The sequence below is a fragment of the Psammomys obesus genome, unplaced genomic scaffold, assembly GCF_907164565.1.
Source record: "Psammomys obesus unplaced genomic scaffold, mPsaObe1.curated_primary_1811, whole genome shotgun sequence".
NCBI lineage: Eukaryota > Metazoa > Chordata > Mammalia > Rodentia > Muridae > Psammomys > Psammomys obesus.
The window spans coordinates 2,316,289-2,343,985 of NW_026591560.1; the positions used below are offsets into that span (position 1 = coordinate 2,316,289).

Genomic DNA, 27,697 nt, shown 5'->3' on the forward strand with positions numbered 1-27,697 from the left:
TTTTTTTAGCTTGGAATCGTATTTTCTGATTTTCTTACTTTTTTGGCAGCTACTTACATGTCTGAGAGGGAAGCACCCTTCATTTGAAATTTTGTATGGTACTGAAATGTCTAGGATTGGGGCCACTGGTGTTCGACATTTTGTAACACCCACTGACTATCTTTCTATCCTCAGCTCATTCAATGTGTAGACTGCGTTTGATGCTTCCTCCTGTGTTCTCATGTCCGAGAAAGCACATCCTTTTGGTTTTCCCACCTCAGTGGCAACTCTTCAGTAGTTCTCATCTGCCCAGTACCTGTCCTTGACCTTCCTTTTCTCTTTCCTGTTTGAACTCCTCTGGAAGATCCCAGTTGTCAGTCCTCTGCCTTGATTTCTGAATCCATAACTCTAAGCTAGAGACACCCACAGCCAGCCATCTAGTGTCCACCTAGATAGTCAAGGTGTATCAAGCTCCACTCCAGAACTTCCCTGTGTCCTCCTTCATCTTATTAAATGCTACTACCATCGTCTACCCTATTGCTCAAGCCAACACATCAGAAATATCATGGAAGGTTGTTTTGTTGGTTTTTCAAGATAGGGTTTGTCTGTGTAGCTCTGGTTTGGAATTCACAGTGTAGACCGGGCTGGCATCCACCTGCCTCTGCCTCCAGAGTGCTGGGATCAAAGAAGCGTGTCCCCACCACGCGGCATACCATGGAGTTTTTGTGTGCCCCCACCCCCAGATCACGCATTCTTAAAACTCCACTTTATTTGGGGTACTTGGCCTCTACTCCCTTCCACAACCCCCAGCCCTAAGTAGGAGAGAGAGAAGGTTAGTGGGGGAAAGGGCCACAGGCCCCTTTACTGCTCCCAGCTGTTTGGTGGGTCTTTGGGGACTATACCAATCTCCATCAACAGCAACTGCAGCCAGCAGTTTCCTGTGCCCCATCGTGTTTTTATCTCAGTCTGTCTGCTGCAGGCCACCACACCATCTGTCTCTCGGGTCTCTCCAAACTGCTGCACATCACATGCACCCAGCATGCCACACCTTCTCTTTCTTAGCTCTCAACTTTATATCCTCAAAGCCCCAGATCGTAACCCCGCTCCATGCCGAATGTGCCAGGCTGTTACCAGCCAGCAAATGCCATGCCCTGCAGAAGACAATTAACAGCTGTGGACAAACTATAGCCCAGTTAAAATCCTACACGTGGGACTAAAACAAAAATATTTACAAAACACTGAGTTTACAAAGAAACCAAAATTTCTATTACAAGACCCAGCATTCAGCCTACAAGCAAGACATAAGCAATCTACCAGAATGTTCTTGAATTCCAGTCTCTATCTTCATCTCAGTATTGAGACCAAACTCTTCTGCCCTAGCTGGACCACAGCCTTAGCCTTCTGACTGGTGGATTTTTTTTAATTCGTCATCCCTTCTCTAAGGTCTAGTATTCACCTAAGCAGAGCACTCTTGAATGCATCATTGTCTATAACCATTTTCTTGTTTATAAGTTACCAGTGTCTCCCATCATAAGCAAAATCAAAGTCCCTACTGCAGAGTCTAGCTTTCAGTTTTCATTTCTACATTCCCCACGCTCCAGACATCCTTGCTTACTTTGTTTTTTTAAACATCCCCGTCTCATTTTGTTCTGTGTCATTCCTTATGTCCTTGTGTCAGTCCTTTAAACGTTTGCCTCCTGTGAGTGAGTCCCTACGCAATTACTAGATAGATTTTGCTTGGTTTTGAATTTTACATGCTACTCTGTATGTGGTCTTCTCCAACTTTTCTTCACTTGGAATTATGTTTCAACTGATATTGAAATAAAGTCTTTTTAATTCATTGTTTTGTTTTTCCTGATAGGCAGCATTGAGTTGTATGGCTTATTACAGCTTTTGGACTGCTTCTGTTGGTGCTCATGAGGGTCTAGTGTGTATAATGCAAACATGTAGAGTGCTTACTCTGGGAGGACAGTTTTCTCACGCAGTTTTTTTATGTGTGATTCCCTTGGCAGCCCCATGAGTTGGTGTTATTACACACTCATTTTACATATGAAGATGCAGAGGCAAAGGGAGGAGGTAAGGTAGCAGGCTCAGTGCCATCTAGTGTAATTGCTGGAGAGTGGGCTTTATGTATGCTCAGCTTCCTAAGATGATGGCTCATAGTTTTCTGAAGTGATTTAGACAATACTCCCACAAGCAACATATGAGTTCTCATGTGCCATATCTTCACCCTTACATAATTTTGCCAAATTTGTGGGTATAAATGGTATTTTTATTTCAATTTGCATTTTCCTGATTTTTTTTTTATGTTTATCAGCCATTAACATTTCCTCTTTTGGAAACGCAAACTGCTCATGTCCTTTCCTTTTTCTTCTATTGATTTGCCAATCTTCTTAATTCTATATACTGTGTCAACATTATGAGTTTCAAATATCTTCTCCAAAGTCATGACTGTCTTTTAATTCTTTATATGGTATTTGCTGACTAGCAGAAAAATCTTTATTTTCATAGAATTGAATTTATTGTTTCCAGTATCTTGTTTTAGAATATCTCAAAGTCATAAGAATATTGTTCTAGGGCTGGTGAAATGGCTCAGTAGTTAAAACTGCCTTCTGCAAAGCCTGAATTGAATCCACAATACCCATGTGGTATAATAGTTCTGTCCTCTGACCTCCATATGCATGCTGTGGTACATATGTGCCCATAAACATGCATATATAATTTATTAATTAAAATATAATAAATTTTAAAAATATGATCCTATATTCTAAAACTTACATTTCATGTATAAGCATTTAATAAACTGGAGAGTAGTCTATATAGTTCATTCTTATCTTTGTTATTAAATACTGCCTCTTCTCTTTCTTGCTCTCCTCCTTCTCCTCATGATCCTCCTGCCTCTGCCTCCTGAGTACTAGGACAAGCAGGCCTGCTTTTCCACTCTTGGCCCTGTCTTCATCTTCTATCAGATTTCTTAGTAATTGTGAGGCTGTTGCACTGTGTTCTTTTCCAAAGTCTTTCATTCTTTGAGTATACCGAACTTCCTGAGCTGCTTTACAATAAATCTGGTCATCCCATCTTCTCTTCTTCAAAAGTTACCTCCCACCCCTTGGCCCTTGGCCTTTCATTGTAAATGTTTAACTTAATACCCGTGGAAAGTCCTGTTGTGTTACTTTTCAGCGTCTGCTTAGAGGACAGTTGGAATGCTAACATTTCCATATGCATGAATATGGCATCTCTTGTATATGTGTGATACAGCTTTATAACTCCACACAGGGCTGGCACATGTTGCAGAGTGAGGCAACTGAGAGGACCAGTCAAGAGAAAAGGCTCTAGAGCCAGCTTGCCTGAGCATAAGGTTTTCTTGTGTAATCAACACCCTGCATTTCCCTTTTCCTTTTCTGTAGAGCAGAGCTAATAAGCATTCATGAAAAATGCTTAATATTTGTTCGCTTACTGTTACTGTTGCTTTGTTTTATCCCCATGTGTTTTTTTGTTGTTGCTCTGTAAATTATATCTTTTTAAAATTACATTTTATAATTTTTTGTTTCTGGTATTTAGAAATGCAGTTGATTTTCAGAAATCTATCAATCTTGATTAAACTCCATTAATAATGAGGGTTTTTTTTTTTTTGTTTTGTTTTGTTTTATTTTGTTTTACTTTCCCAAATAAGCTTTCATACATTACCCTGAAAGCAGTAATGTTTCTTTCAGTTCAGTCATTATGCTGATGTGAAATTGGCTGTGATTTTCTTCAGTGAGGTATGGTAAGGTTCTCTTGCGTTTATAAAATTGAAATGTGTTCCTTCCTTTAGATCCTCTGGAAGAATGTTTATAGGGTTAAATTTTTTTTTAAGAATATTTAGTAGAATTTTAATACAAGTAGCTCATCTTTCTTGATATTTCCTTTTTTTCAGAGGTGCTTCAATTGCTGACCAGTGTCTCTAATCATTACTCATGTTTATATGCAAGTAGCCCTAGCTTTCTTAATAATTTCTGCTACAGTTTTTTAAGCTATCCACAATTGCAGCTTTTCCTAAATAAAGTGGTTTGTGGAATACTCTATTCTAATTTTTAAAAATTATGCTTTATCTTGAGTATGTCCCTTTAAAAACAATTCACGTTTCTAAACTTCATTAGTCTTTAAGAACTAGTGTCTGAGGTTTAGTGGATAGAGTTAAGTTCCAGATCCAGATCCAGATCCCACAAGGTGGCAGGAGAGACCATCTCCTCAGAGGTGTTCTCTGACCGACACACAGGATGTAAATTAATTAATTTTAAAAAGGAGACTGTGAGGAGATACCTCAGTAGGTAAAATGATTGCAAGAGGACCTGAATCCCATCCTCAGAACCTACATTAAAAAAAAAAAAAAAAAAAAAAAAAGCCAGGTGGAGCCCAGTGTGGTGGCATATGTCTTTAAATCTAGCAGTAGACAGAGAGGTAGGTGGATCTCTGTGTTTGAAGCAAGCCTGATCTACAGATCAAGGTCCAGGACAGTCAGGGCTACACAAAAACCCCCATCTTGGTGGGGTGGGGGAGGGGGCTGTTAGGGTGTCACATTCTTATAAGCCTAGCACTGGGGAGGTGGAGACTAAGGACTTTATGGAGCTTACTGGACAGCCAGCCTAGCCTATATGACATATTCCAGGCCAGTGAAACACCTTACCGGAAAAATAAATTTTAAGTGGACATCATGTTAGGAAGTACAACCTGAGCCTTTCCTCTGACTTCTGCACAAGTGCACAAATACGCACCATTGCACACACATGAATACACACGTTCATATTACATATATTAATATTCCTTTATTAATAGTAGATTAATAAAGTAATATGATATCTTGGTATGGTGTCACACACCTGTAATCCCACCATTCAGGAACAGAAGCAGGAGACAAAAATATTGCCATGAGATGGAGACCACCTGATCTACAAAGTGAGGGTTTGTTTTGTTTAGTTTTTTGCTTTTGCTTTGTTTTGTTTTCTTTTGTAAAATAAAGTGAAGAACAAACTTGAGTTTATTTCTTGGAACTGCTTAAGTTGTATAGAAAAATTTGACATGTCTTTTTTTTTTTTTTTTTAAGAAAATGGGCCAAAATTTTTGTTTAATTCTTACACTGAAAGTAGTGTTGAATGACATCCTTGGCTTTAGATTCTTTGGGTAGTCTTTAACCACTACCCAACTGCAACCAACCCCAATATGACAGTTTTCCTCTCTTGAGGGGTTTTAGAGGCCTACCCATTCCCGTAGTCTCTTGTCAGCAACTTTAGTTTGTTGTGGTGCTCAGCACAAAGGGCCTTTACCAACTTGACCTACAGTGGCTCATCACAGTTGAATACAAGCACAGGAAGAAGGGCTTGGCGCTAGAAAGGCTTTGGCCACTACATCAATACTGTGTGCTAGGCAGTCGTGGAAGGAGGGCATCTTCGGCACCTCTGGTAAACCAGTGTTAAGGTCATTAACTCCCGGCAGCAACACTTTCTGAGGCTGTGGCAGTGAGTGAAGCCAGTGGTTTTTTTTGTTTGTTTGTTTGTTTGAGACAGGGTTTCTCTATGTGCCTACCCTGGAACTCGCTTAGTAGACCAGGCTAGCCTTGAACTCAGAGAGGCAATGGGATTAAAGGTGTGTGTCACCAGGCCTGGCTAGGTGACACCAACTTTGAACATAGTAGAGCCTCTGCCTCCGTGTGGCTTGGTGGCAGGGGAAAAGCATGTTTTTAATATTTTAATGATTTAATATTTCAATATTTGTCTCTTTTCTAATTTCTATTACGATTTCTTGTTTGATCCATGGGTTTTTTTTTTACATGGATGTTTCTATATTTTCATGTGTTCTTTTCATTTTATCTTACTGTCTTAGTTCATTTTGTGTTACCATTAATAGTATACCATAGAGTAGGTAGTTTATAAGCAGTAAGTTTTTCCCAAGGGTTCTGTGAGTTAGAAAGTCCAAGATTGTAGGCTGCCAGGACAGGGAGGTCCTCGTTCCATCAAATCTTGGCAAAGGCCCAAGAGAACATGTAATAGAGAACACAATAGCCAAACTGGTTTTCATAACAAGCCCCCTCAATAAGGAACCCACTTCCTCCTTAACCGCAGTCCATTCTCAAGAGCAGAGCCCTCTGACCTAATTATTTCTTGAAGGTCCCAATCCACATCTTCATTGTTTCCAACATTAGTCATTTCAGGGACAAATTCATAACACTTTGTTTTTTATTTCTAGCTTAGTTGTATTTTAATGAGAAAAAGTAGTACTTGTGTTACTGATTTTTTGCAGATCAACACTTGAAAAATTGTTTGTACTTTTGAGAAGATCATGTTTCCAGCTACTGGATTCTATACATGTACATTCAGTGGATTTTCTATAATTCTACCAACTTCTTTTTATCATTTACTAGAAAGTATGTTAAAATGTGCCCTTCTGATAGTGAGCAAATACTTTTCACTATATTGGTCTGCATTTTAAAGTTATTTTTACTAAGTAGATGCAGGTCTAGAATTTTCTTCATGGTGAGTTGGTGGTTCATTGTCTCATAATACTATTTTGTCAGAATTATGGAGCCACACCAGCTTTTCTACGTAGCTCTAGCTGCCCCGGAACTTGCTGTATAAACCAGATGGGCCTTGAACTCAGAAATCCGACCGTCTCTGCTTCTTTAGTACTATAAGTAGTGTGCTCCCACATACTGTATTTGGATCTCTAACATCTAGAATTTAATGTATTTATACTTTAGTGGTCACAGATATAATTGTAATTTTTCTGCCTTAATATATGCTTCCAATTTTGTTTCCTTTTGAATTGTTTTTGTCATTCTTTTTTCTACTTTGTGTGTTTAAAAGATAGACTTTGAATTTTTGTTTTCAGAGTGGTTACTCTCAAATAAGTTTATTTTTGTTTGTTTGTTTGTTTGTTTTTCGAGGCAGGGTTTCTCTGTGTAGCCTTGGCTATTCTGGACTTGCTTTGTAGACCAGGCTGGCCTCAAACTTACAAAGATCCACCTGCCTCTGCCCCCCAAGTGCTGGGGTTACAGGTGTGCGCCACCACGCCTAGCTCCTTGTTTCATTTAATTCATGGATCTGCCTTTGATAGAAGATGCCAGACAGTTACCTGTCATTGTTTTTGTTCATATAGCCAGTTTTCCAGTATGGATCTGTTTGTTAATTGAGTAATTCTTCTGCCTATAGTAAATTTCTATCTGTACTTGTCTAGTTTCAGGCTCTGTTCCTTGCCATTGATCCCTCTGTGTATTCTTTCCCATTACCATGTTGCTTTAATCAGTTTGGCCCTAGAGTGCAGGCTAATTATTTGTAGAGTAAAACTTTCTCTACTCCCTTTTTCCCCACAAGAAGTTACCTAGCTGTTATTATTCCTATGAACATTTAAAATCCTACGGAGGGCTGGAGAGATGGCTCAGAGGTTAAGAGTACTGTTTGTTCTTCCAAAGGTCCTGAGTTCAATTCCCAGCAACTACATGGTGACTCACAACCATCTATATTGAGATCTGGTGCCCCTTTCTGGTGTGTAGTCAGGCAGGAAGAATACTGTATAAATAAATAAATCTTTATAAAAAATAAATAAGATAAAACCTACAGAAAGGTAGAAAGAAAGGGTTAATGTGATCCTGTATTGTTCCTCTTCTCAATGGAACATTTATTAAAATTTTATCTTACTGGTTTCACCTGTTTTTTTTTTTATTCTGAAGTATTGTGTAGCTTTCTTGAGACCCTAAAGACTTGAGCAAGTATCTTGATTACTTTTCATGTGTGTGTGTGTGTGTGTGTGTGTGTGTGTGTGTGTGTGTATGAGACCTTTGTGTTGATTAGATTTACATGTGTAAATGTTTCAGATGTGCTTGAATGAAGGCAGGGAGAAACTGAGAAAATAACTGTCTCTGCCTCCTGTGTCCCCTGAAGCTGTTCCAGTAAACTATGCGTTTGGGCTTGAGATGTATCGACATTCACTGAAGCCCACAGAATGATAACAGCTTTGACACTTTTATTTTGTTTTGTTTTTCCTGATAGGGTTTTTCTATGTAACCCTGGCTATCCTGGACTCACTTTGTAGACCAGGCTGACCTTGAACTCACAGTGATCCACCTGCCTTTGCCTCCCTTGTTCTGGGATTAGAGGTGTGCACCACTGCTCCCAGGTGGGGTTTTTTGTTTGTTTGTTTGTTTGTTGTTTTAATATCCATACAAGGCAAAGCTTTTTTTTTTTTTTTTTAATTTTGAGTGGCCTTCTCAATCTTACTTAAGTAGAGCAAGTCTCCGCAATAGATGTCACCTTCGCACAAGTTCTTTATTTAACAGGACCTTCTTTCTCTGTATATTTCTAGGCTCTTCAGTTTGACCCTGAAGAAACTTGTTATGCTTAAAGAAATGGACAAAGATCTTAACTCGGTAGTCATTGCTGTGAAGCTGCAGGTAAGACGAACAGTGAGTGCTTGGCCTGGGGAGGCAAGATAGTGTTTTTAGCTGTTCCTGCTATAGAAGTTCCCCAGAGCCACCCCTCACCTCATCTAGGTGAAGCAGCTGAGCAAATGAGACATACAGAGCCCCAGGTCCACCTCTGACTAAGGTTCTTAGTTTCTTTATATTTTGTCTTGAAGAGCAAAGTGGTCTTTCTCTGCTGCCTGCCTAATTGGATCAATGACCCAGGATGAAGTGTATTGTAAACCACTAGGTGTCATAAAGGAAGTCCTTCGATTTCTGGATTAAAGAAGTACTTTTGGAGGCTTCCCATAGATGTAAAAAAATTATAGGTTATGATTTTAGTCTTAGCAATTTAAAGTTTACAGGAGTGTTTTATATTATAGCTAGTTCTCACACTTAATGCTTCTTGCATTTAATTCTGTGTTCTCAAGGAATTTAACATATTTCACAAATATTTGGTCTCCCAAACATTCCTCAAATGGGGTGGGGGGGAACTGAACCACAAAAGCATTTAGGAATTTACCTGCTGCCAATTACTTATTAAGTGGCAAAGCTGAGACTGCAAACCAAAGACTGTGTAATTTATATTTAATTAAACTCCATTCCCAGATCTCCCTTAACTGATCAGTCCTTCCTAATGAGGACTCCCTGGAGCTCAGTGAGATTCCAAGGTGCTTCTGCAGTGCTTAAATAACAGCTGAATCCTTCACTTGAGGGTCGTGTGTTTGCTGAGTCTCATTCTTTAAAACAAAACAGTGAACTATATGGTAATTTCTGGCAAACCAGCATATTTATTAGCTAGCTTGCCTTCTTTGTGGTATTTATGGTACTAAATGGCTTTCATTAAAATCTACAGCTGTCTACAATTGACTGTAAAGGGTTTGCAGTTAAGAGCATGTACTAACTAGGTATGGTGGACACACCTTAGAACCTAGCACTTGGAAGATAGAGGCAGGTAGATCTCTGTGAATTCAAGGCCTGCTCTAGATAGAGAGGCCCTGCCTGCTTTTTCAGGGAGTCCAACATCTCTGGCTTCCTTTGAGCATGTATGTGTGTGTATATATATATACATACATACATACATACATACATACATACATACATACATACATACATACATACATACACATACACTTAATTAAAAGTAACAAAAAAAAATGTTTTTTAGACAGAGTTTCACTATGTAGCTGTGCATGCCATGGAGCTCCCTACGTAGGTTAGGCTGGCCTTGAACTCACAGAGATCCATCTTTCTGCCTCTGCCTCCCAAGTGCTGGGATTAAAAATGTGTGCCACCACACCTAACAATAAAAGTAAATTTTTTAAAACTTCAAATTTTTCCAGCTGAAGAGATGGCTCAGCAGTTAAGAGCACTTGTTCTTCCGGAAGAGCTGGGTTCCGTTCCTCCATTCCCACATGGTGGCCTACAACCATCTTTAACTTCTGTTCTAGAGAATCTGATACCCTCTTAGGACCTTTGTGGGCACCGGGCATTCACATAGTACACATGCAAGGTGTACTTATACACATAAAATAAACCTAAACAAATTTAATACTTATTTTTATTTTATATGTATGCATGTTTTACTTACATGTATGTCTGTGCACCACATGTGTGCCTGGTCCCTTTGGAGTCCAGAAGAGGGCGTCAGATCCACTGCAACTGAAGTTACAGGTGTTGTGAGTGCTGCGTAGGTGCTGGCAACCCAACCCCAATCCTCTGCAAGAGCGTTACATGCTTCTAACCCCTGAGCCACCTCTTCAGCCCTTCACAGTTTTTTAACTTCAAAATTTTCATCCCTCCTGATTAATTTCTCTATTCCTTACCACATAGTCTAATTCCCTATCCATCTTCGTGCATGATTCCTTTGAAACCTGTGAAATGCCGCTGGACACTGTAGGTTGGAAAAACAAGTGTGGGAAGCGATGCGAAGTGGCAGCTTTAGTGCTTTGCTGCCTTTTCCTGCCCCGGCTCCATTCCAGGTCGCAGGCAGGGTTCCAGTGTTCAGGGGCTGTTTCCTTTGCCAAAGACTGTTGCTTTCACATGCAAACAATATGGGCATAGTTTTGAACTTTCTCTGCTGCTTTTGCCCTTCCTATCATTAACTGCTCTTGCCAAAGGAAATAATTTCACTTCCTGATTAAATATTTGACATTCTGTAAAATCTATGATTATACCAAAACTAAATATTCTGAATGTTTAAGTTAGTTTATTTCCAAGTAGCCAAAAATAATTACAGATATTACTGTGTTCACTTTTGATCACCTGCTTATGGATTCATTTAGTGAAATTAATTGAGCTTTTATTTTATATTGAGCATGGATTTAGACACAGCTGAGGCAGTGGTGAATAAAGCAAAAACTCCTGCCTTTAAGGAGCTTTTTATTCTATTTACACAGCAATATTAAAAATGAGCTCCCTAAAACATCTTTCAAGGATATAAGAGTGAGAATCATTTCCACTATAATGTTATGGTATTGTTTATCACTTGCCCTGAAGCACGCTTGGGTGAGTGTATGTCTGTGTTCCGTGTGTATGCGATGCCCTCAAAGGCCAGAAGAAGACATTGGACTCCTTGGAACTGGAGTGTCAGGTGGTTATTAGCCGACACATGGGTGATGGGACTCAGGCTAAGGACCTCTGGAAGAGCACTGAACCATCTTTCCAGCCCCTAGCATAGTGGGGTTTTGTGGTTGGTTGGTTGGTTGGTTGGTTGGTTGGTTGGTTGGTTGGTTTCTTTCGTTTGTTTGTTTGGTTGTTTTTTTTGAGACAGGGTTTATCTGTGTAACAGAACTCTGGCTGTCCTAGACTTGCTTTGTAGATCAGGCTGTCCTCCAAATCACAGAGATTCGCCTGCCTCTGCCTCCCAAGTGTTGGGATCAAAGGAGGGCACCACCACAGCTGGCAGTTGTTTCTTGAGACAGGATCTCACTGTGTAGCCCAGCCTGGCCTGGAATTCTTAGAGGTCTGTTTGTCTCTGCCCCCTGAGTGATGAGATTAAAGATGTGCACCACCATATGCAGCAAAAACATAGCATAGTGTTTAAATGACATACTTACTGGACTATAGTTGAGATTCCGTTCAACTCACCTACTTGGTGCACACAACCTGAGGCACTGCTGCAGTACTCACTCATTCAGCCATCAGCACAGTGTCTGTCTAAACATTGTCATCACTCCACCAAAGAGACTTTACATTCATTAACTGTCACCCTCACCAGACTGGCTTTCCTCCATCCCTTGCTCTGGACCACTAGCACATGGTAATTCACATATAGTGGGTGGGAGAAGGTGAGAGCAGGAGACTGAGACAGAAAGATTGAGAGTTTTATGTTAGCTTAGGCTGTATAGCAAGGCCCTGTCTCAAAAACAAATATTTTAAAATAATAGAATACTAATTTGAAAGATATTAACATTCATTAATGAATGTTTTATGTTTTATAATGATACTATGGTATTAAACACTTTTTTTCTTTGATTCTGTGCTGAAAATGTAGTGTAAAGTAAAAATGGGAGTCTGGGGAAATAGCTCAGCAAATAAAAGTGCTTGCTCTACAAGCATTAGGACCCAAGTTCCAATCCCCAATACCCATATAAAAAGCCTACATGGTCATGTGCCTGTAGCACCATTGCTGTAGGTGCCAGAGTCAGGAGAGTCAGATTGCAGGGGCTTGTTGGCTGACAGCCTATCTCCAAATTTGGTGAGAGATACTGCCTTAAGAGAATAAGATAGAGAGTAATAGAACAGGACATCTGATAGCCTCCTCTGGCTTTCATACACATGTATACGTACCTGGGCATGCCTTACACACATACATTAAACACACACGCCCATATGCATCCATATACTTTTGTTTTCGTTTTTTTTTTTGAGATAGGGCTTCTCTGTTTTAGCCTTGGCTGTCCTAGAACTCACTCTGTAGACCAGTCTGGCCTCAAACTCACTGAGAGCAGCCTGCCTCTGCCTCCAGAGTGCTGGGATTAAAGGCATGTGCCACCACTGCCCTGCTCACAAGTTTTAAAAAATTAAATAAAAAAAATAGGTAAGTGTCCAAAGATATGGCTTAGTCGTTAAGAGCATTGGCTACTCTTCCAGAGGATCTGAGTTCCACCCTCAGAGCCATCAGGTGGCTCCCTAGTCCCAGGGAATCCAGCACCCTCTTCTGGCCTTCGCAGTCACTATACACACATAATACACAGAAACACATGCAGAAAAACACCCATACACGTAAGATAAAAAATTAAAAGTAGATAAATAAGATTTAAAGATATTAAAAATAATTCTGAAATTGGATCCAAGTTGGTATTGTCCTGCATAACTTCAAGAAGCCAATATTGGGGCTCATGGAAACTAAATCTTTGTGGAAGGAGAGTAAGATGAAAATAGTCATCATATAGCATTCATGAAAGAGGCCAGACCTGGCTGCATCCATTTTGTGTGTTGCTCTCTGCACCCTGTTACCTACATGTGCAGGTGTCTTTCAGCCAACTTACCATCCAGATAATGCTTTTTTTTTTTTTGGGGGGGGGGTGTCTGTCTGTCTCTCTGTTTTGCAGTGCCAGAGATAAAACTACACTTCCAGCCCCAGAGAGTATGTATTTGGGATAAAAGGTTATATGTGTGTTGAAAAGAGTGTTTGTGTTAGCCAAAGGACAACCTTGGATATTGTTCGTCAGAGTTGTCCACTCTGAATTTTTTAAAGACAAAGTTTCTCTGTTCACTGGCCTAGAACTCTCTAAATAAGTTAGGTTGACTGTCAGTGAGCCTCAGGGATTCTGCTGTTTCTGCCTGCCCAACACTGGTATTGCAAGTATACCAGGCTCTTTCTATATGTGTTCCTGGTTTAGAACTCAGGTTTTCACACTTGTGAGGGAACTTTTACAATTCTTTACAGCATGTATTTAGATGATGGAAAATTCAAATAGTGAGGAATGCTACTATTGGAAAATGATAATGGCTTTTGGAGAAAATAGAACAGATAAAGGGATGAAGGAAGTTACAGGTCATGATGGACAGTTAGGCCTCACTAAGAAAATGATGTTTACAAAACTAAGAAAGTGAGCTACATAGATTCCAAGAGGAACATGCCAGGTGGAGAGAAAAGCCAGCTTAAAAAGCCCTACAGAGCCATAGTGATGTCCAGTTCCCAAATGTCTAGCTGTGACCTGTCTGCTCCAGCATGTCTGGCAGAATTGACAGGAAAGGACAGGAGGTCAGTGAAGAATGGGGAGAATAAACAAATAAGAAATAAGGTAAAATTTGCAGTGGAAAAGCAAAGCGCCCCAGCTCTTGTTCCTTGTGGGAGCTGTTCTGTAAAAATAACTTTTATTCACCTGAGGTAACTGTCTTTGAAGGTTACTGCCTCTGCTAACCTAGTCCTAGTCCTGGAAGCTTCTAGCCTCCATACAATCTAATTTAGGTCTAAAATTTTTCAGCATCTTGAGACTTACTGCTGAATAAACTCACCCTTTCTAATTCTTTCTGAACTCTGGCTGGCTAGTTCAACTCAGCTGTTCCGAGTCAAACTCCTCTCCAGGCTGAGTGATTCAAACTGGCTTCTTTCGGCTTCTGACTGAATTGCTGAGCTTGGCCTCATACTAACTTTGGCAATATGTTCTAGTCTTCTGGCTCATTCTCTTGTCAGCCTCTCTTGTGTAAAACTACCTCCTCTCTCCTCACTCTCTGTGCTGCTCCCTTAAGTAGCTTCCCTTTCCTCTCCTCTGAGAGTTGGGCATATTCTATTTTGTCAAGTCTTCATCTGATTTGACTTCATCTGATTTGTCATTGTTTCTGCCTCTCAAGTAGACATTACTTTCAAACATGGGTGCTTCCTTCTACAAACTAACTCTACCTTCATTGTTTGGAATTAAAGGCGTAAGTCACCACACCTGGACCTAAGCTTGTCTTTACTTGCTCTCTAAACCAGGCTGACCTTGAACTCAGGGATCTGCTCGCCACTGTCTCCTGGGATCCAAGGCATGTGCCACCACAGCCCAGTGTGTCTGCATTCCAGCTGAATCACACAGACCCAGAAGGTCTTTGGGTGTGAGCTCCTGCCAGAGCAGCCATGTTTGAATTAAAATTCCTTTACAGTCAGCATCTGGATGAGTATTAGACACTTAGCAGACACCTGGCAAATAGTTGTTGAATAAATGAGTAGTTTCATCCCCTTTGTGCTGGCTATTTTTTTATATCATCTCAACAGAGGCTAGGGTCACTTGGGAAGAAGAATTATCCATTTTGCCAGTGGCAGTTTGATGGAGCAAAGGTAACAGGGGGCTACTGAAATGCATTAGGAAAAATGGGAATAGGAGACTCAAGAAAGAAGTCTACTGTAAAAAGAAGCACCTGTGAAGTGTCCAGTGAGGCCAGGAGGGATTTTGTTTGTTGGAAATAATAGCACATTTGCTTCTGAGAATGATCAAGATAGTGAGGAAAATTGATTGTGTGAGAAGAAAGAACAGCTTCAACAATGCCTTTGAATAGGTGAGAAAGAAGGAGGTTAGTTCCTGAGTGGAGTGCTCAGCTTTGCATGGGAACATGGGTGTTGTCTATAACAAAAGGGAAGGGGCGGTATGTGAGGACGGGGTCCAGAGGCAGGTTTATGGGATACAAGCTGCTCCAGCTTTCTCAGTGAAAGCAAATCAAGGTTAGCAGCATTAGGGAAATATAAAGGTCAGATGTTAGGGGAATTGGGAAGGTATATTACCTCCTGTAAGAACAGACAATGAACTTGAGACATTATGAAATGGTTCCTAGGCAATGTTACTTAACTTACTTAAGATAGGGCCCATAAGTTTAGACAGTCGCCCAGCTGAATTGTGTTTCTACACATGTTCATCTTCTAGATTGGCTTTAAAACAGTCTTAAAGGCTAAGAACATACATAGGTCAGTGATAGGGTCTTTGCCTGGCACATGCAGAAACTATGATTTCAGTACTCAGTACCACAAAAAGTAACAGCAGATAAAAATAAGATAATTATAATTTGCCAAGTAAGCCTGGCAGAGCAAGAGTGGAAGGACAGTGGGTGGGGGAGCACACTCATGAAGACTGGCTGCTGCTTACAGCACAGTGTGTGGTTCTTTTGACAAGTTTTTCTTGATTTCAGGGTTCAAAAAGGATTCTTCGCTCCAATGAGATCATCCTTCCTGCCAGTGGCCTGGTAGAAACAGAGCTCCAGTTAACCTTCTCCCTTCAGGTCAGAATTTATAAATCTTGAAGTTCTCTAATGCTGCAACAATCCAGTACTCAAATAGTCTTGAAACTTGGACACTATTTTCTTCAAAAACAGCCGAAGCCCAATTACAGTAGTAAAGAACAAAAGTCACATATGGGCTTATGATTAACCTGGAAGGCATAAGCAATTCCTGAGCCAGCTCAAGTAGGGGCGTACACTGCTGAGCTGGGTGCTGAGACCCAGTCTCCCCTGATGATTGGTAGCTACCCACTGAGCCTCCATCACCTCTCCTTACTGATCTGAATCTTGGGTCCCCATAGAATACAGCCCACTCCATCACATTCTCTCTCTGTACCTCTTAGGGCATGTCTCCCATCTTAATCCTAGGGACCCCATGTGAGTCACACAGAGAAAACATCCGACCAGACTGCAGAGAAAGATGTGTTTCTAAGCCTGTCTACACGCCAGCACCCAGCAGAACTAGCCCCTCTGACATTTCTTTCTCACTCTGACCATTCACTCTTACAAGCAAGAGAAACTGAAGCACAGTGTTCTGGCAGGACCGGAACCACCAAGGTCCTGGTTGCCAATTAACCATCTGGACTGTTTTTTGTTTTTTGTTTTTTTTTTTTTTTTGTTTTGTTTTTCTTTTCTTTTTCTTTTTCTTTTTTTCAGTACCCTCATTTCCTTAAGCGAGATGCCAACAAACTGCAGATTATGTTGCAAAGGAGGAAGCGGTACAAGAACCGGACTATCTTGGGCTATAAAACCTTGGCTGTGGGACTCATCAATATGGCAGAGGTGAGCAGAACACAATCTTAGACTGCAGGCCTCTTAAGTCCATTGCCACCCAGCAAATGGTTTCCCTAGCCTGCAGGCAGCTATTTATTTTTCTTTTATAAGTTAATATTTTGTTGGAGCCACTCATGGTACACGCCTTTAATCCCAGCACTTGGGAGGCAGAGGCAGGTGGTTCTCTGTGAGTTCAAGGCCAGCGTGGTCTACAAAACAAGTCCAGGACAGCCAGGGATACACAGAGAAACCCTGACTCAAAAAAAAAAAATTTTTAAAAAGTTGGAAATTTGGTCTGTAACTAGTTTTATCATTTACTTTCTCTTATACAAGTTTTTTTTTCTTTTATGTTTTTTTAATCTTCATCTTATTTTTAAGATTTATTCATCTTATTTTATGTGTACGAATGTTTTATTCAAACGTTTGTCATGTGTGATCTGAAAGTAGAGATGGGTGATTGTGAGCCATCCTGTGGGTTCTGTTAAGAACATGTGCTCTTAACCACTAAACTTTCTCTCTAGCTTCCTTTTTCTTTTGAGATGGGTCTCGCTATGTTGCCTGCCTAGGCCCAAATTCCTAGACTCAAGTGATCCTGCTATTCAAGCTTCCCATGTAACTGTAGGTGCATATCTCTAACTGTGCGTGTGTGCGTGCATGTTAGGTATTTTAAATTAGTTTTAGTAAGAATAATGTAAAGGGTTATGCCAGATTCACCCAAATACTTAGCCTGATAACATATTACCATGGTTGTGTAGTCTCTTCATATATGGAGAGCTGTTGTTTGTGATGTTTTGGTTTTTGATTTTTTTTCCTGAGAAATTTGACAGTTGCTGGCATGAAGTCCCCATTACCCATTGATACTATACTATGTTCCTTTCCTGAGCATGAGGATGCTGTCCTACCTAAGCCTCATGCCCCCACCACAGTCAGGATATTGATTAGATAGGTTCTGTCTAACCCGAAGTCCCCAACCTCATGGTGCAGAATGTTTCAGTGACCTTCCTAAGACCCATGACCAGATGTATGAGTTGGTTGATTATACTTCTTTGTTATATCTCTTTGGTTTCTATCAGTCTCCTTGACTTTTATAATGTGGGTTCCTTTTTTTGTTTGTTTGTTTGTTTGTTTTTGTTTTTGTGTTTTTGAGACAGAGTTTCTCTGTGTATTCCTGGCAGTCCTGGACTAGTTCCTTTCAAATTCCTTTCTCCAACAGCAAAAAAACTAGACTACCATTTTCCTCAATATTTCTGCTGACTTTGTGCAATACTCCTGTGTGCCAAACAAAAAAGAAGAAGAATGTGGCCACAAGATGGTGTTTTAAGTTGTTTCTGTGTCTTAATAAGCGAAGTAGGCTGGGTGTAGTGGTACAGACCTTTAATCCCAGCACTCAAATTCAGAGGCAGGTGGATCTCTGCTAGTTTGAGGCCTACCTGGTCTACACATAGTGAGTTCCAGGATAGCCAGGGATAGCTAGAAAGAACCTGTCTCAAAAAATAATAAGTGAGCCAGGCAGTGGTGGTGTACACCTTTAATCCCAGCACTCGGGAGGCAGAGGCAGGCAGATATCTGTGAGTTCAAGGCCAGCCTGGTCTACAGAGTGACTTCCAGGATAGCCAAGGCAAAAACAGAGAAACCCAACCCTATCTTGAAAAACCAAAATAATAATAAGTGAAATAGGGAAAATGCTATGGGCCTTGTAGTGTTGTGTGTGTGACTTGTCCCAACTCATCTTCCTGTCCTCTTGAGGTTTTATATGAGGATGAGGTACTGTGAAGAGGAATTAATAGCATCTTCCCACTCTTCTAACTGGATCAAGTCCTGATTTTCCCCGGTACTTTGGCTCCTTTCTCCTTTTTGCCAGGCAGCTGACCTATAGGCCTGGCCTTACCCAGACTCAAAAGTTGGTATCCATGTAAAGGACTTGATTTAACATGGACCTCTGGTGCTTAGCTGCTGTTTGTAGCCTCAAGCCTCAGTTGTTATTTTTAAGCACATGTCCCTGATGAGCCGGTGGCACTCCTAGGGATAACTGTGTTGTTGTTGTTTTAATTGCCAGTCTCAGGAGAGCCTCGAGTCAGCATCTTTATTGTCTTAGCTAGATATAACTGGGGGATTTTTTTTTTCTTTTTAAGCTTTATTATTATTTTTAAATGATGTGTATGGAGGGTTGCATTTGTGCACGTGAGTGCAGGTATGTAAGGAGGCCAGAAGAGAGTGCTGGATCACTTGGAGCTAGATTTGCAGGTAGTTATAAGGCCACCCAATATGGGTGCTGGGAGCAGTACTCAGGTCCTCTAAAAGAGCTGTAGGCACTCTCAACTGCTGAGCCATCTCTAGCCCCTGGAGATAGTTTTTAAAGCAAGCCCGTGAAAGCAGTAGAAAAAGCACTATGCATAGACTGGGAAGTAGGAAGGAAACTACATTAACAGAATGCCATTCCATTGGTGTGCGTGTTACTTGAATTTGTGATAATGACAACCCTGTCGCTGGGGATGGTGTTTGTACTGTATTCTTTGCTCACAGGTGATGCAACACCCTAGTGAGGGTGCTTTGGTGCTTGGCCTGCACAGCAACGTAAAGGATGTCTCTGTGCCTGTGGCAGAAATAAAAATCTACTCTTTATCCAGCCAGCCCATTGACCACGAAGGAATCAAGTCTAAGCTGTCTGGTAAGGTGTATGCTGTGGGGCTGGAGAGATGGCTCCATGAATTTATAGCACTTGGATCTGGGTTTGACTGCTAGCATCCACTTGGTGGATCCCAACCATCCATACATAACTCCAGTTCCCAGGGATTTGACACCCTCTTCTGACATCTAAGGGCATCAGGCACACATGTGGTACACATGTATACATGCAGGCAAAACATTCATATGCATAAACAAATTTTTTAAAATACATATGTGCACACAGTGTCTGCAAGCACTGTAGAAAACAAGGAGCAAGTACACAGACCTCTATCGTGGGCAAGCTGAGCAGAACATAGATGAAGTGTCCAGCAAGATAAGCTCAGAGATCCCTAGAAGTAATGTGGTTGTGAACCTCCGTGTAGTCCTTCCTTTGCAACCCAGATTCTTTGATTCAGGTCCTCCAAAATCACTTAGGAAGATCTAGCCAGATCATGGTTCTTATTAGGGTGTTTGTTCCAGATCGCTCCCCAGATATTGACAACTACTCTGAAGAAGAAGAAGAAAGCTTCTCCTCAGAGCAGGAAGGCAGTGATGACCCGTTGCATGGGCAGGTAAATTCCTATGGCTCTTTCGTACAGTTTGTGAGTGCTTCCTGGAATTTCCCAGTCTCATTCTATTTCCTGCCCACTCAGGACCTATTCTATGAAGATGAAGATCTTCGGAAAGTAAAGAAAACTCGGAGGAAACTGACCTCAACCTCAGCCATCACTAGGGTGAGCCACCGGGTCCAGGGCATGGCACAGTTCAGACTCTTGGTGTAAAGTGGGCAGAGAGAGTGAGCGGTACATTAAGACCTTGTGGGGTTTTTTGAAAACCCTGTCTATTTGGGGTCACACCCTCAATATTCTGGTACCTCCCCAGAACTCCTACTACCACCTACTAAGAGTAAGCATGTAATGAACCCCCGTGGTACACAGGATGTTATAGGCTAGGACTGTTTTTCTAGAATTTAAAACAATCCAAATATTTCTTTAAGGAGTACAGTGCCTCATCCCTTTTCTCCGTAGGTGATTGCTTCAAGTTACGCTGTACACTGCAGTGTGAAGCGCTCAAGAATGTTGCTGTGTTAGACTAGTACTTGAGAACTACTGTTGAAACTCTGGGTTTGATATGGTTCAATTACATTAGCTGTAGTTCTTATCGTGGATGTGCACCCTGGAGTCAATAGTGTCTGGATGATGTCTCCTAACTAAGATTCCTGAGCTCATATTAAAATTGGAGTCCTGAACTGAGAAGCTAAAACTTGAGCTCTTCAGTAACCGCTGGCTGAACATGGAGTCCCTATACTCCAGGGATAAGAGAGTCAGAAGTACCAATAGCTTCTAGGAGGAGAAAGTCTGTTTCATTCTGGTTCTCCCAAGTGCAGGGCCAGTCTAGGGACTGATACCCTGAACGTGAGGTTTTCTTCTTATTTGGGGTGAAATTAAGGCCATCCCTTTCAAAGGTGTGGCCTGGCCTCGCCTCCTACAAAATAACACTCTTAACCTGTACAGTCAAGGTTCATAAGACTGATGAGAAAGCCCACAAGACCACAACCCTAATTTCTCCTTTGCATCAATGGCTCAGGAACATAAAAACTGTTTACTCTTTCCCGGGCTTTCAAGCCTTGTAGGGATGACAGGTCCCCTTTCTTTTTTAAACTCTGAGAAGGAAAACAACTGTATGACGATCCCTGTTACTGTTTCTTCTTCTGAGCCTTTATCTTTTCCTCCTCTGCAATCATAAGGACGCCTTATTTTCTCCCCAAAAGGTGCCTCCTGGCCTTTCTGAGGCCCCTCTCCTGTGGTCTTTTTGATAGTATTGCCCAGTATATAACCAGAGATCAGTGATAATGTCCATCTCCTGGAGGCATTACTGGAAGCTGTGTTGTGTTTCCAGTTGTGTTTCTGAACACTTGGTGATGGTCCTTTATTTTCTTTCCCCTTCAGTCCATGTACATTCTTCTTTACCCACTAAGAGTACTTTGTTGTCAGCAATGACCTTGTTATGCCTTAACTTCCCTGTCAGTATACACTTGGGTGTTTTCCTTATTGGTCCTGCTCTTCCCACTACTCAACTTTTAAGTGAAAGCCAATTGTTTCTATTTTCCACCTGAGAAATATGTGTAACCACAGACTAAGCCTGGTGCCAAAAGCAGAACAAGAGACAGGGATCAGGGAGCCTAGGATGGGCCATCAGTGAACTCTAATGTCTGGAAATGCAGACTCATCTCAACAAATAACTGACAGAGCAAGATGAGTGGGTGCCATAAGGCAGAGCTCTGCATAGGGACAATGATGACACCAAGGGAAAGTGGTGTCTTCTGGCAGTGTGCATTGCAGGCTGAGGGGCCGAGGTAGAAAGACTCCAAGTCTCTGATAATTAGGTAGGTTAGTGATGCTGCTATCCAAGGTGTTGTGTAAGAAGAGGACACATGCCATTCTGAGATGTTGAGCATACAGGTATAGGACACTCACCTAGATCTGCCAGACAGAGCAGAAGATGGGCTAGAAGGTGGAAGTCACTGGGGTGCAGTGGAGGTTCTGGGGACATGAGATTTCCAATGAGTTACCCAGGGCTCTGGGAACTGCACCAGCATTTACCTGTCTTTCTAGAGAGGTTTTAGTGCAAACACAACTACTATTTCTGTCAGGTATTTGTCTTCTCTCTGTGAGGGTAAGCTCCTGTCAGAAATGACCACAAGTAGATGTTATTTGTGAGCAATTTGCATATTGTATCTCCACAGCAACCTAACATCAAACAGAAGTTTGTGGCCCTCTTGAAACGATTCAAAGTTTCCGACGAGGTATGACTCCTTACTTCCAGTGTCGGTCATAGGCCCCATGTAGCCACTAGGAATCAGGATTATGGGGTCATTATTCCTGCCCCCTTGCATGCATAGCAGAGCCCTAGGAGTAAAGGCATCTGGAGAAGAATGCTATGTTTCTTGAAGGCAAAATGAGGGTATCACATAAGGAGTGTGGTTTCACTGGATAGTCATATCCAGTTATAATACTCTATTCTCTGTCATAGAGAAGCAACGATAAATCTAGCTGCTGTTAAATTTTTGCTCATAACCCAAGGGGAACTACAGTAAGCAACATCCCACGTGTGATGTGTTCTCATTGATGACCTCTGGAGAGACCCCGGGCGGCCTGGCTTCATTCACACAGGTTTCTAAGTAGACTTAAGTGAATAAAGATAGAAAATGTTGAGAAAAGGTCTTTGTCCCACTGTTGGCTATAGCTAAAAGCAGCTCGGGCTGGCCTACCAGACCTGTGTTTTCTCATGTGATTCCTTGGGAGGCCCATCAGCACTTTCTCTCCTGGTGCCAGCCCTGGTATGGATGATGATAGTAACTGAGGGAGGTGGTCCCGCCACATCTTGCTCTCAGAGTCAGACCATAAGGACACAAAGGTGACTCTACCATGACTCTATGGCATGTCCCCCTAGAAGGAGTAGCAAGAGCACCAGTTGAAAGAGGCCTATGAGACAGGAGCTGCCCATCCAACCACAGCTGCTAATTAGGAGAACTCCAGACTCATAGAGCTTTGTTTTGCTCACAGGTGGGCTTCGGGCTAGAGCATGTGTCACGGGAACAGATTCGGGAAGTGGAAGAGGACCTGGATGAACTCTACGACAGTCTAGAGATGTACAACCCCAGCGACAGTGGCCCGGAGATGGAGGAAACAGAAAGCATCCTCAGCACCCCAAAGCCCAAACTGAAGTGAGCCCAGAGATCCTCCCAGGCTGCCTCCCAAGCTCCCATTTCCTGCGGGCATGATGTCCCTTGCATCTTCTCTCATACTTCATTCAGAAATTGTGGCTTTTTGTCATCTCCAAGCCCCTCCTTCTTCTGGTAGAGACCAGTGTTTGGTCTGTAACTAACAAAAGTCCTAATAGGAGTCTCTGGAAATCCCTTGACCAGCTCCATAGCATTCTTCCTAATCAGTGTTCTCAAAGCCTAAGCTGTTGATCTGCCTTGTGAACGGCTTTTCTGAGCTGTAGTCACCACTGACTCTGGCTGTGCTTCTTTGCTGCAGGCCCTTCTTTGAGGGGATGTCGCAGTCCAGCTCACAGACGGAGATTGGCAGCCTCAACAGCAAGGGCAGCCTTGGAAAAGACACCACCAGCCCTGTGAGCAGACCAGTGAAATGGGGTGGGAGAGGGACCTGGCATATTGGCTTCTTACTCTGGGCCCTCTGCTTCTCTTGAGTGTCACTCCTTTTGGGGACTCAAAGTGACTTCACTCTTGATCCTCTGAGCCCTGGCTGGGAGCTTAGCAATCCAAGAGTAAAGTATTCTTTCATTCTGCTTTAGCATGACATAGAGCCATTCTCTCTGCCTCAGAACCCTCCCCTCTGTGCAGTAGCCAAGAGTATGAGGCATAATGCATGCCATTTGGCCAGGAGGGAAGTAATTCTGCCTCCCAGCTACGAAAAAAGCAGGTATAAAAGGACAGAGGGATTTGTCCAGGAAACAGTAAGTAGGCTTTGCTGGGTGGAGAACTCAGGGGAGAGCAATGCCTTAGTGAGCAGGTTTCAGTTTGCCTGCGGAGCAGGAGAGAGCTGTCTGCCATGGCTTTCAGCAGCTGGTCACAGGTAGGAGCCTGTAGATGTCAAGTTCTTGTCAGGCTTGGAGAAGGTGAGCAGGCACCAGATAGTTCTAGAACTAAGTTATAGTGTGCTGGTTAGGACCGTGTTCTTCTGTTAATGAAGGGAACTGAAGTTTTCCAGTTCTTGCTGCTGTCATCAGATGAGGCATTTGTTCACAGGGGGAGAATGTACATCTTACCCTGCAGTGGCTTTTAACTGTCAGGAGATGAGCTGAAGGTGTCAGGCACTCCATCTGTCGAAAAGCTGTCTAGGGCTGGCCTGTCTTCTAAGACATCTCAGCGACCTCTCTCCATTTGCCACCAGGTGGCGCTGTGTCCCAGCTTATCTCTCTTCATTGTTAGAGCCGCTGGCTGCCAAGCTCACCAAGAACTGTAGCACAGATCCTAGTAAGGAAGTGAAAGAATGAAAATCATGGCTGGTGTTTAAAACTTACACTTTGGAGTACCTTCAGCCTGCTACTTTCAAATCCACATTCCCAGCACCTTTCAAACACGTTGATGATGGTCTGGGGCCCAGGTGGCAGCATTTAGCATTGGGGCAAGGCTCAGAACAGCTTTTCCTCATTGGGAGCTCCCAGATGGGCCTACAGAAAGCCTCTGTCCATGTGGATAAATGACTGACCACTCGAGTCACTCAGAGTAACATCTGTGGGAAGAAACCCAGAGCCTGCTTAAGGAAGGGTCGCTGTACAGTGCTCTGTGAATAATGGGCAATGTGCCATTGTGACCAAGATTAGTAAGGTATTAGCCAGGCCAATGAACAAAAAGCGGTAAGCATAGAATATGGCATACACTGAATGTTCAGCAAATGCTCATGACCTCTAAATCAACAAGAGTTGTTTCATATGGGGGGAGGGAGTGTTTCTACATCAACACAAGTTGGCTGTATAGCTTGTTTGATGAGCTCTAGGTTTGGCAGAAACAAACAAGCCAGGCGTGGTTTTAATCCTAGTGCTTAAGAGGCAGAGGCAGATGGACCTCTGTGAGTTTGAGGCCAACCTGGTGTACTTAGCAAGACCCCAGCTCAAACAAACAACAAATAAGGTAGGGAAAGCCCTTTTCTGTGCAGGTAGGGTTTTCTTCCCACTGACTTGCTTCTTCTCAGAGCTGTTTCCTCATCTGCAAAGCCTACGTGGAAAGCACATGCTCTAACAGCCATGTGGAAGTGCTGTGAGGACCTTCGGGCCAGGCTGTAGCAGAGTGTGCTGACTGACAGACCCAGAAGTACAGTTCTCTAGCACATTTCAAGTTTAGATCCCAAAATGGATAGGCTATGAACGTCTTCTGTGCAAGTCCTTCAAATTCTGATTCCCCTGGCTAGACCTCAGATTTGCTTTGTTGTTTCGCTGCTGAGAGTTCTATTTTGAAGAGCCCATATGCCTTGGTGTGGGTGTAGAACTCTGGGATCCTTTAGTATGAAGGCTTTCGGGTGGCGGAACAAGGCTGTGCTCTTACCATGGAGTACTTCAGGTAGATTAGGAAGAAGCGTGACTGTGGGTGTAGGCCTGTGTGCCTCTTGCCTCACCTTGTAGCCCCTCATCCCCATTGTTAAGTACTTCTATTTTGTTTTGCTTTCTTTTCGAGATGGGATCTTACTTTGTAGCTCTGACTGCTCTGGAACTTACTTGGTAGACCAGACTGGCTTAGAACCTAAAGAAATCCACCTGCCTTTGCCTCCCGAGAGCTGGGATTAAATGTGCCACCATGCCCAGCCTACTTTTTTGCCTTGTTTGTTTAACTTTTTATTTTTATTTTATTTATCTATTTATTTATTTATTTGTTCGTTGGTTTATTTATTTATTTATTTATTTGCTTATTTGTTTATTTATTTATTTATTTTGTGGTGTGGGGGATAGAAACCAGCACTCATCTCTGCTAAGAAGTCTACCAGTGAGCTCTGTCACTCACATTTTTCTTTTTTAAAATTTTGTGTCTGAGTATTTTATTTGTGTGTGTGTGTACCACATGTGTACGTGGTACCCACAGAGGTCAGAAGAAGGTACGGGGTCAGAACTGCAGTTACAGATGGTTGTGAGCCATTATGTGGGTGTCAAGAACTGAACCTGAACTGGATCCTCTGCAAGAGCAGCAAGTACTCTTACCCGCTGAGCCACTTCTTTAGACCTCTGGGTTTTCTTTTCTTTCTTTTTTTTTTTTTTTTTTAAGATTTATTTGTTTATTATCTATACATTGTTCTGCCTGCACCTGTGCTTACGCATTAGAAGAGGGCACCAGATCAGAGGGCACCAGATCTCATTACAGTTGGTTGTGAGCCCCCATGTGGCTGCTGGGAATTGAACTCAGGACCTTTGGAAGAGCAGCCAGTGCCCTTAACCTCTGAGCCATCTCTCCAGCCCCCCTGGGTTTTCTTAATCTTCCATTTCTAGGCTCCAAATTTTTAGAGAATTCAGTTTATTACTAGAACCGGAAAGGATTCCTGCTGACACAAATTGTAACTGTTGTTGAGTTTTCTCAAGACTCAAACACACAGTAGCAATGCAATTTGGTTGTCTTTGCTGGTAAGAATAAAGCCTAATAGTGCTTCAGACCACCTGCCCAAGACGCTTATAAGACAGTGGAGAGTTAATTCACACCTGACAGCTTCATATGGAATCTACCTCCTGCAGGAAGTTACTGTTTCCACGACACTGTCAGGAATGATGTTGGAGACCAGTACTTCACTTACATATATGCACATGCTAAGGACATTGAACCCCACCCCCAGTCCAGTCCTTCAGATATTATTGGAGCAGAAGCAGAAGCTTCAAGAGTCGGGAGTTTATTCCAGTTTGTCACATGCCTTACTTAGTACAGCTCCTGTAGGAGTGCAGAAGTAGATCTCCCAAATACTGCCATACTGCCTTGAAAACAACACTATCACTGTCTCGGGGTTTGACAGGTTATGCTACCTTAAAACCACCGAGTGGAAACTCATGCTGTACTCTCTGAAAGAGTTTCTGCCCGAGGTCCAACAAGCAGGGCTTTTCTGGGATTCTAGACTGTTGATATTGGTTACTCAGTATGGTGTATATAGACCAGCTGCACATTCTGGAGGCAACCTGTTCTGTATGGCTGTGAGTCATGACACAGGTCACGCCATTTCAAGCACTGGAGTCACTGCTTCTAGCTCAGGTTTGTCAGATTTGTCTTGCAAATGGCTTTAAACAGTGGGTCTCTGCTAGGGATGATTTGCCTCTCAGAAGACATTTGTCATTGGTTGGAGAAATTTTAGTTGAACGGGAAGGGCTGCTGCTAGCATCCATACAGTCAAGGCCAAGAAGCTGCAAAATACCGTATAGTGCACAGATGACACAGCTTGTAATGTTAGTCCAGGGGGAACCCGGCTCTCGGGGTAGCACAGGGAAACTGCTTTTGTGGTCCTCATTGGTTAGTTTACTCAGCAGCAGCCTGGACTTAATTATCCTGCCATTTTCAGTTGTATGTATTTTACACAGAGAAAGGACTTTGAGTAGTTGAGATTAAGTGGAATATCCTTAATATTTTCTTCCTCCTTTGGCTCCTTAGAAGAAAGAAATTCTCTGAGGCCAGTGTGCCTCACTGATACCTGCACCCTATTGCCCATAACTGTGACTTTGATGTTTGTGTGGCCCGATTATTAGCAAACATGAATGATCTTGCTAGTACGTCTGTGTCTGCTTCATAAACTCTTCACATTTATGAGGAACACTAAGAAGACAGCGGAGAGTTAATTCATATGGGACCTCTTCTGCTTAATATATTGCTAGAGGGAGGGGATTCTGGATGCATCACCGAGCAAAAGCATGTAACGACCGTTAATGTCGTTAGTCTCAAAATGAAAGCCCAGAACTGTGAGATTCTTTCTTCTCTGACAGGCAGAGACAGTGCCATGTGTCCTTTTGAAGCAAAAGTGTTCAGATTTTATAGATCCAACAGAAAATCACCCAACATTAAGCTCCTTTGCCCTAGCTATATAACTGAGAGTCAGAATTTCTGACTCTGAGCCAGGTGTGGTAGCACATGCCTTTTATCCTAGCACCAAGAGGCAAAGAGAA

The 27,697-nt window shown here is 42.2% G+C and overlaps 1 protein-coding gene across 1 annotated transcript in view; it reads left to right on the plus strand.

The window, feature by feature from the left end:
* Pacs1 (phosphofurin acidic cluster sorting protein 1) overlaps window positions 1–27,697 on the plus strand; it is a 128,863-nt gene that overhangs the window by 86,947 nt on the left and 14,219 nt on the right. Inside the window, exons 2-10 of the mRNA XM_055610479.1 lie at window positions 8,314–8,401; window positions 15,521–15,610; window positions 16,265–16,390; window positions 18,905–19,049; window positions 19,529–19,620; window positions 19,702–19,782; window positions 21,795–21,854; window positions 22,615–22,775; window positions 23,092–23,185. Of these exons, the coding sequence (XP_055466454.1) occupies window positions 8,314–8,401; window positions 15,521–15,610; window positions 16,265–16,390; window positions 18,905–19,049; window positions 19,529–19,620; window positions 19,702–19,782; window positions 21,795–21,854; window positions 22,615–22,775; window positions 23,092–23,185 (937 nt within the window). The remainder of the gene's footprint in view (window positions 1–8,313; window positions 8,402–15,520; window positions 15,611–16,264; window positions 16,391–18,904; window positions 19,050–19,528; window positions 19,621–19,701; window positions 19,783–21,794; window positions 21,855–22,614; window positions 22,776–23,091; window positions 23,186–27,697) is intronic.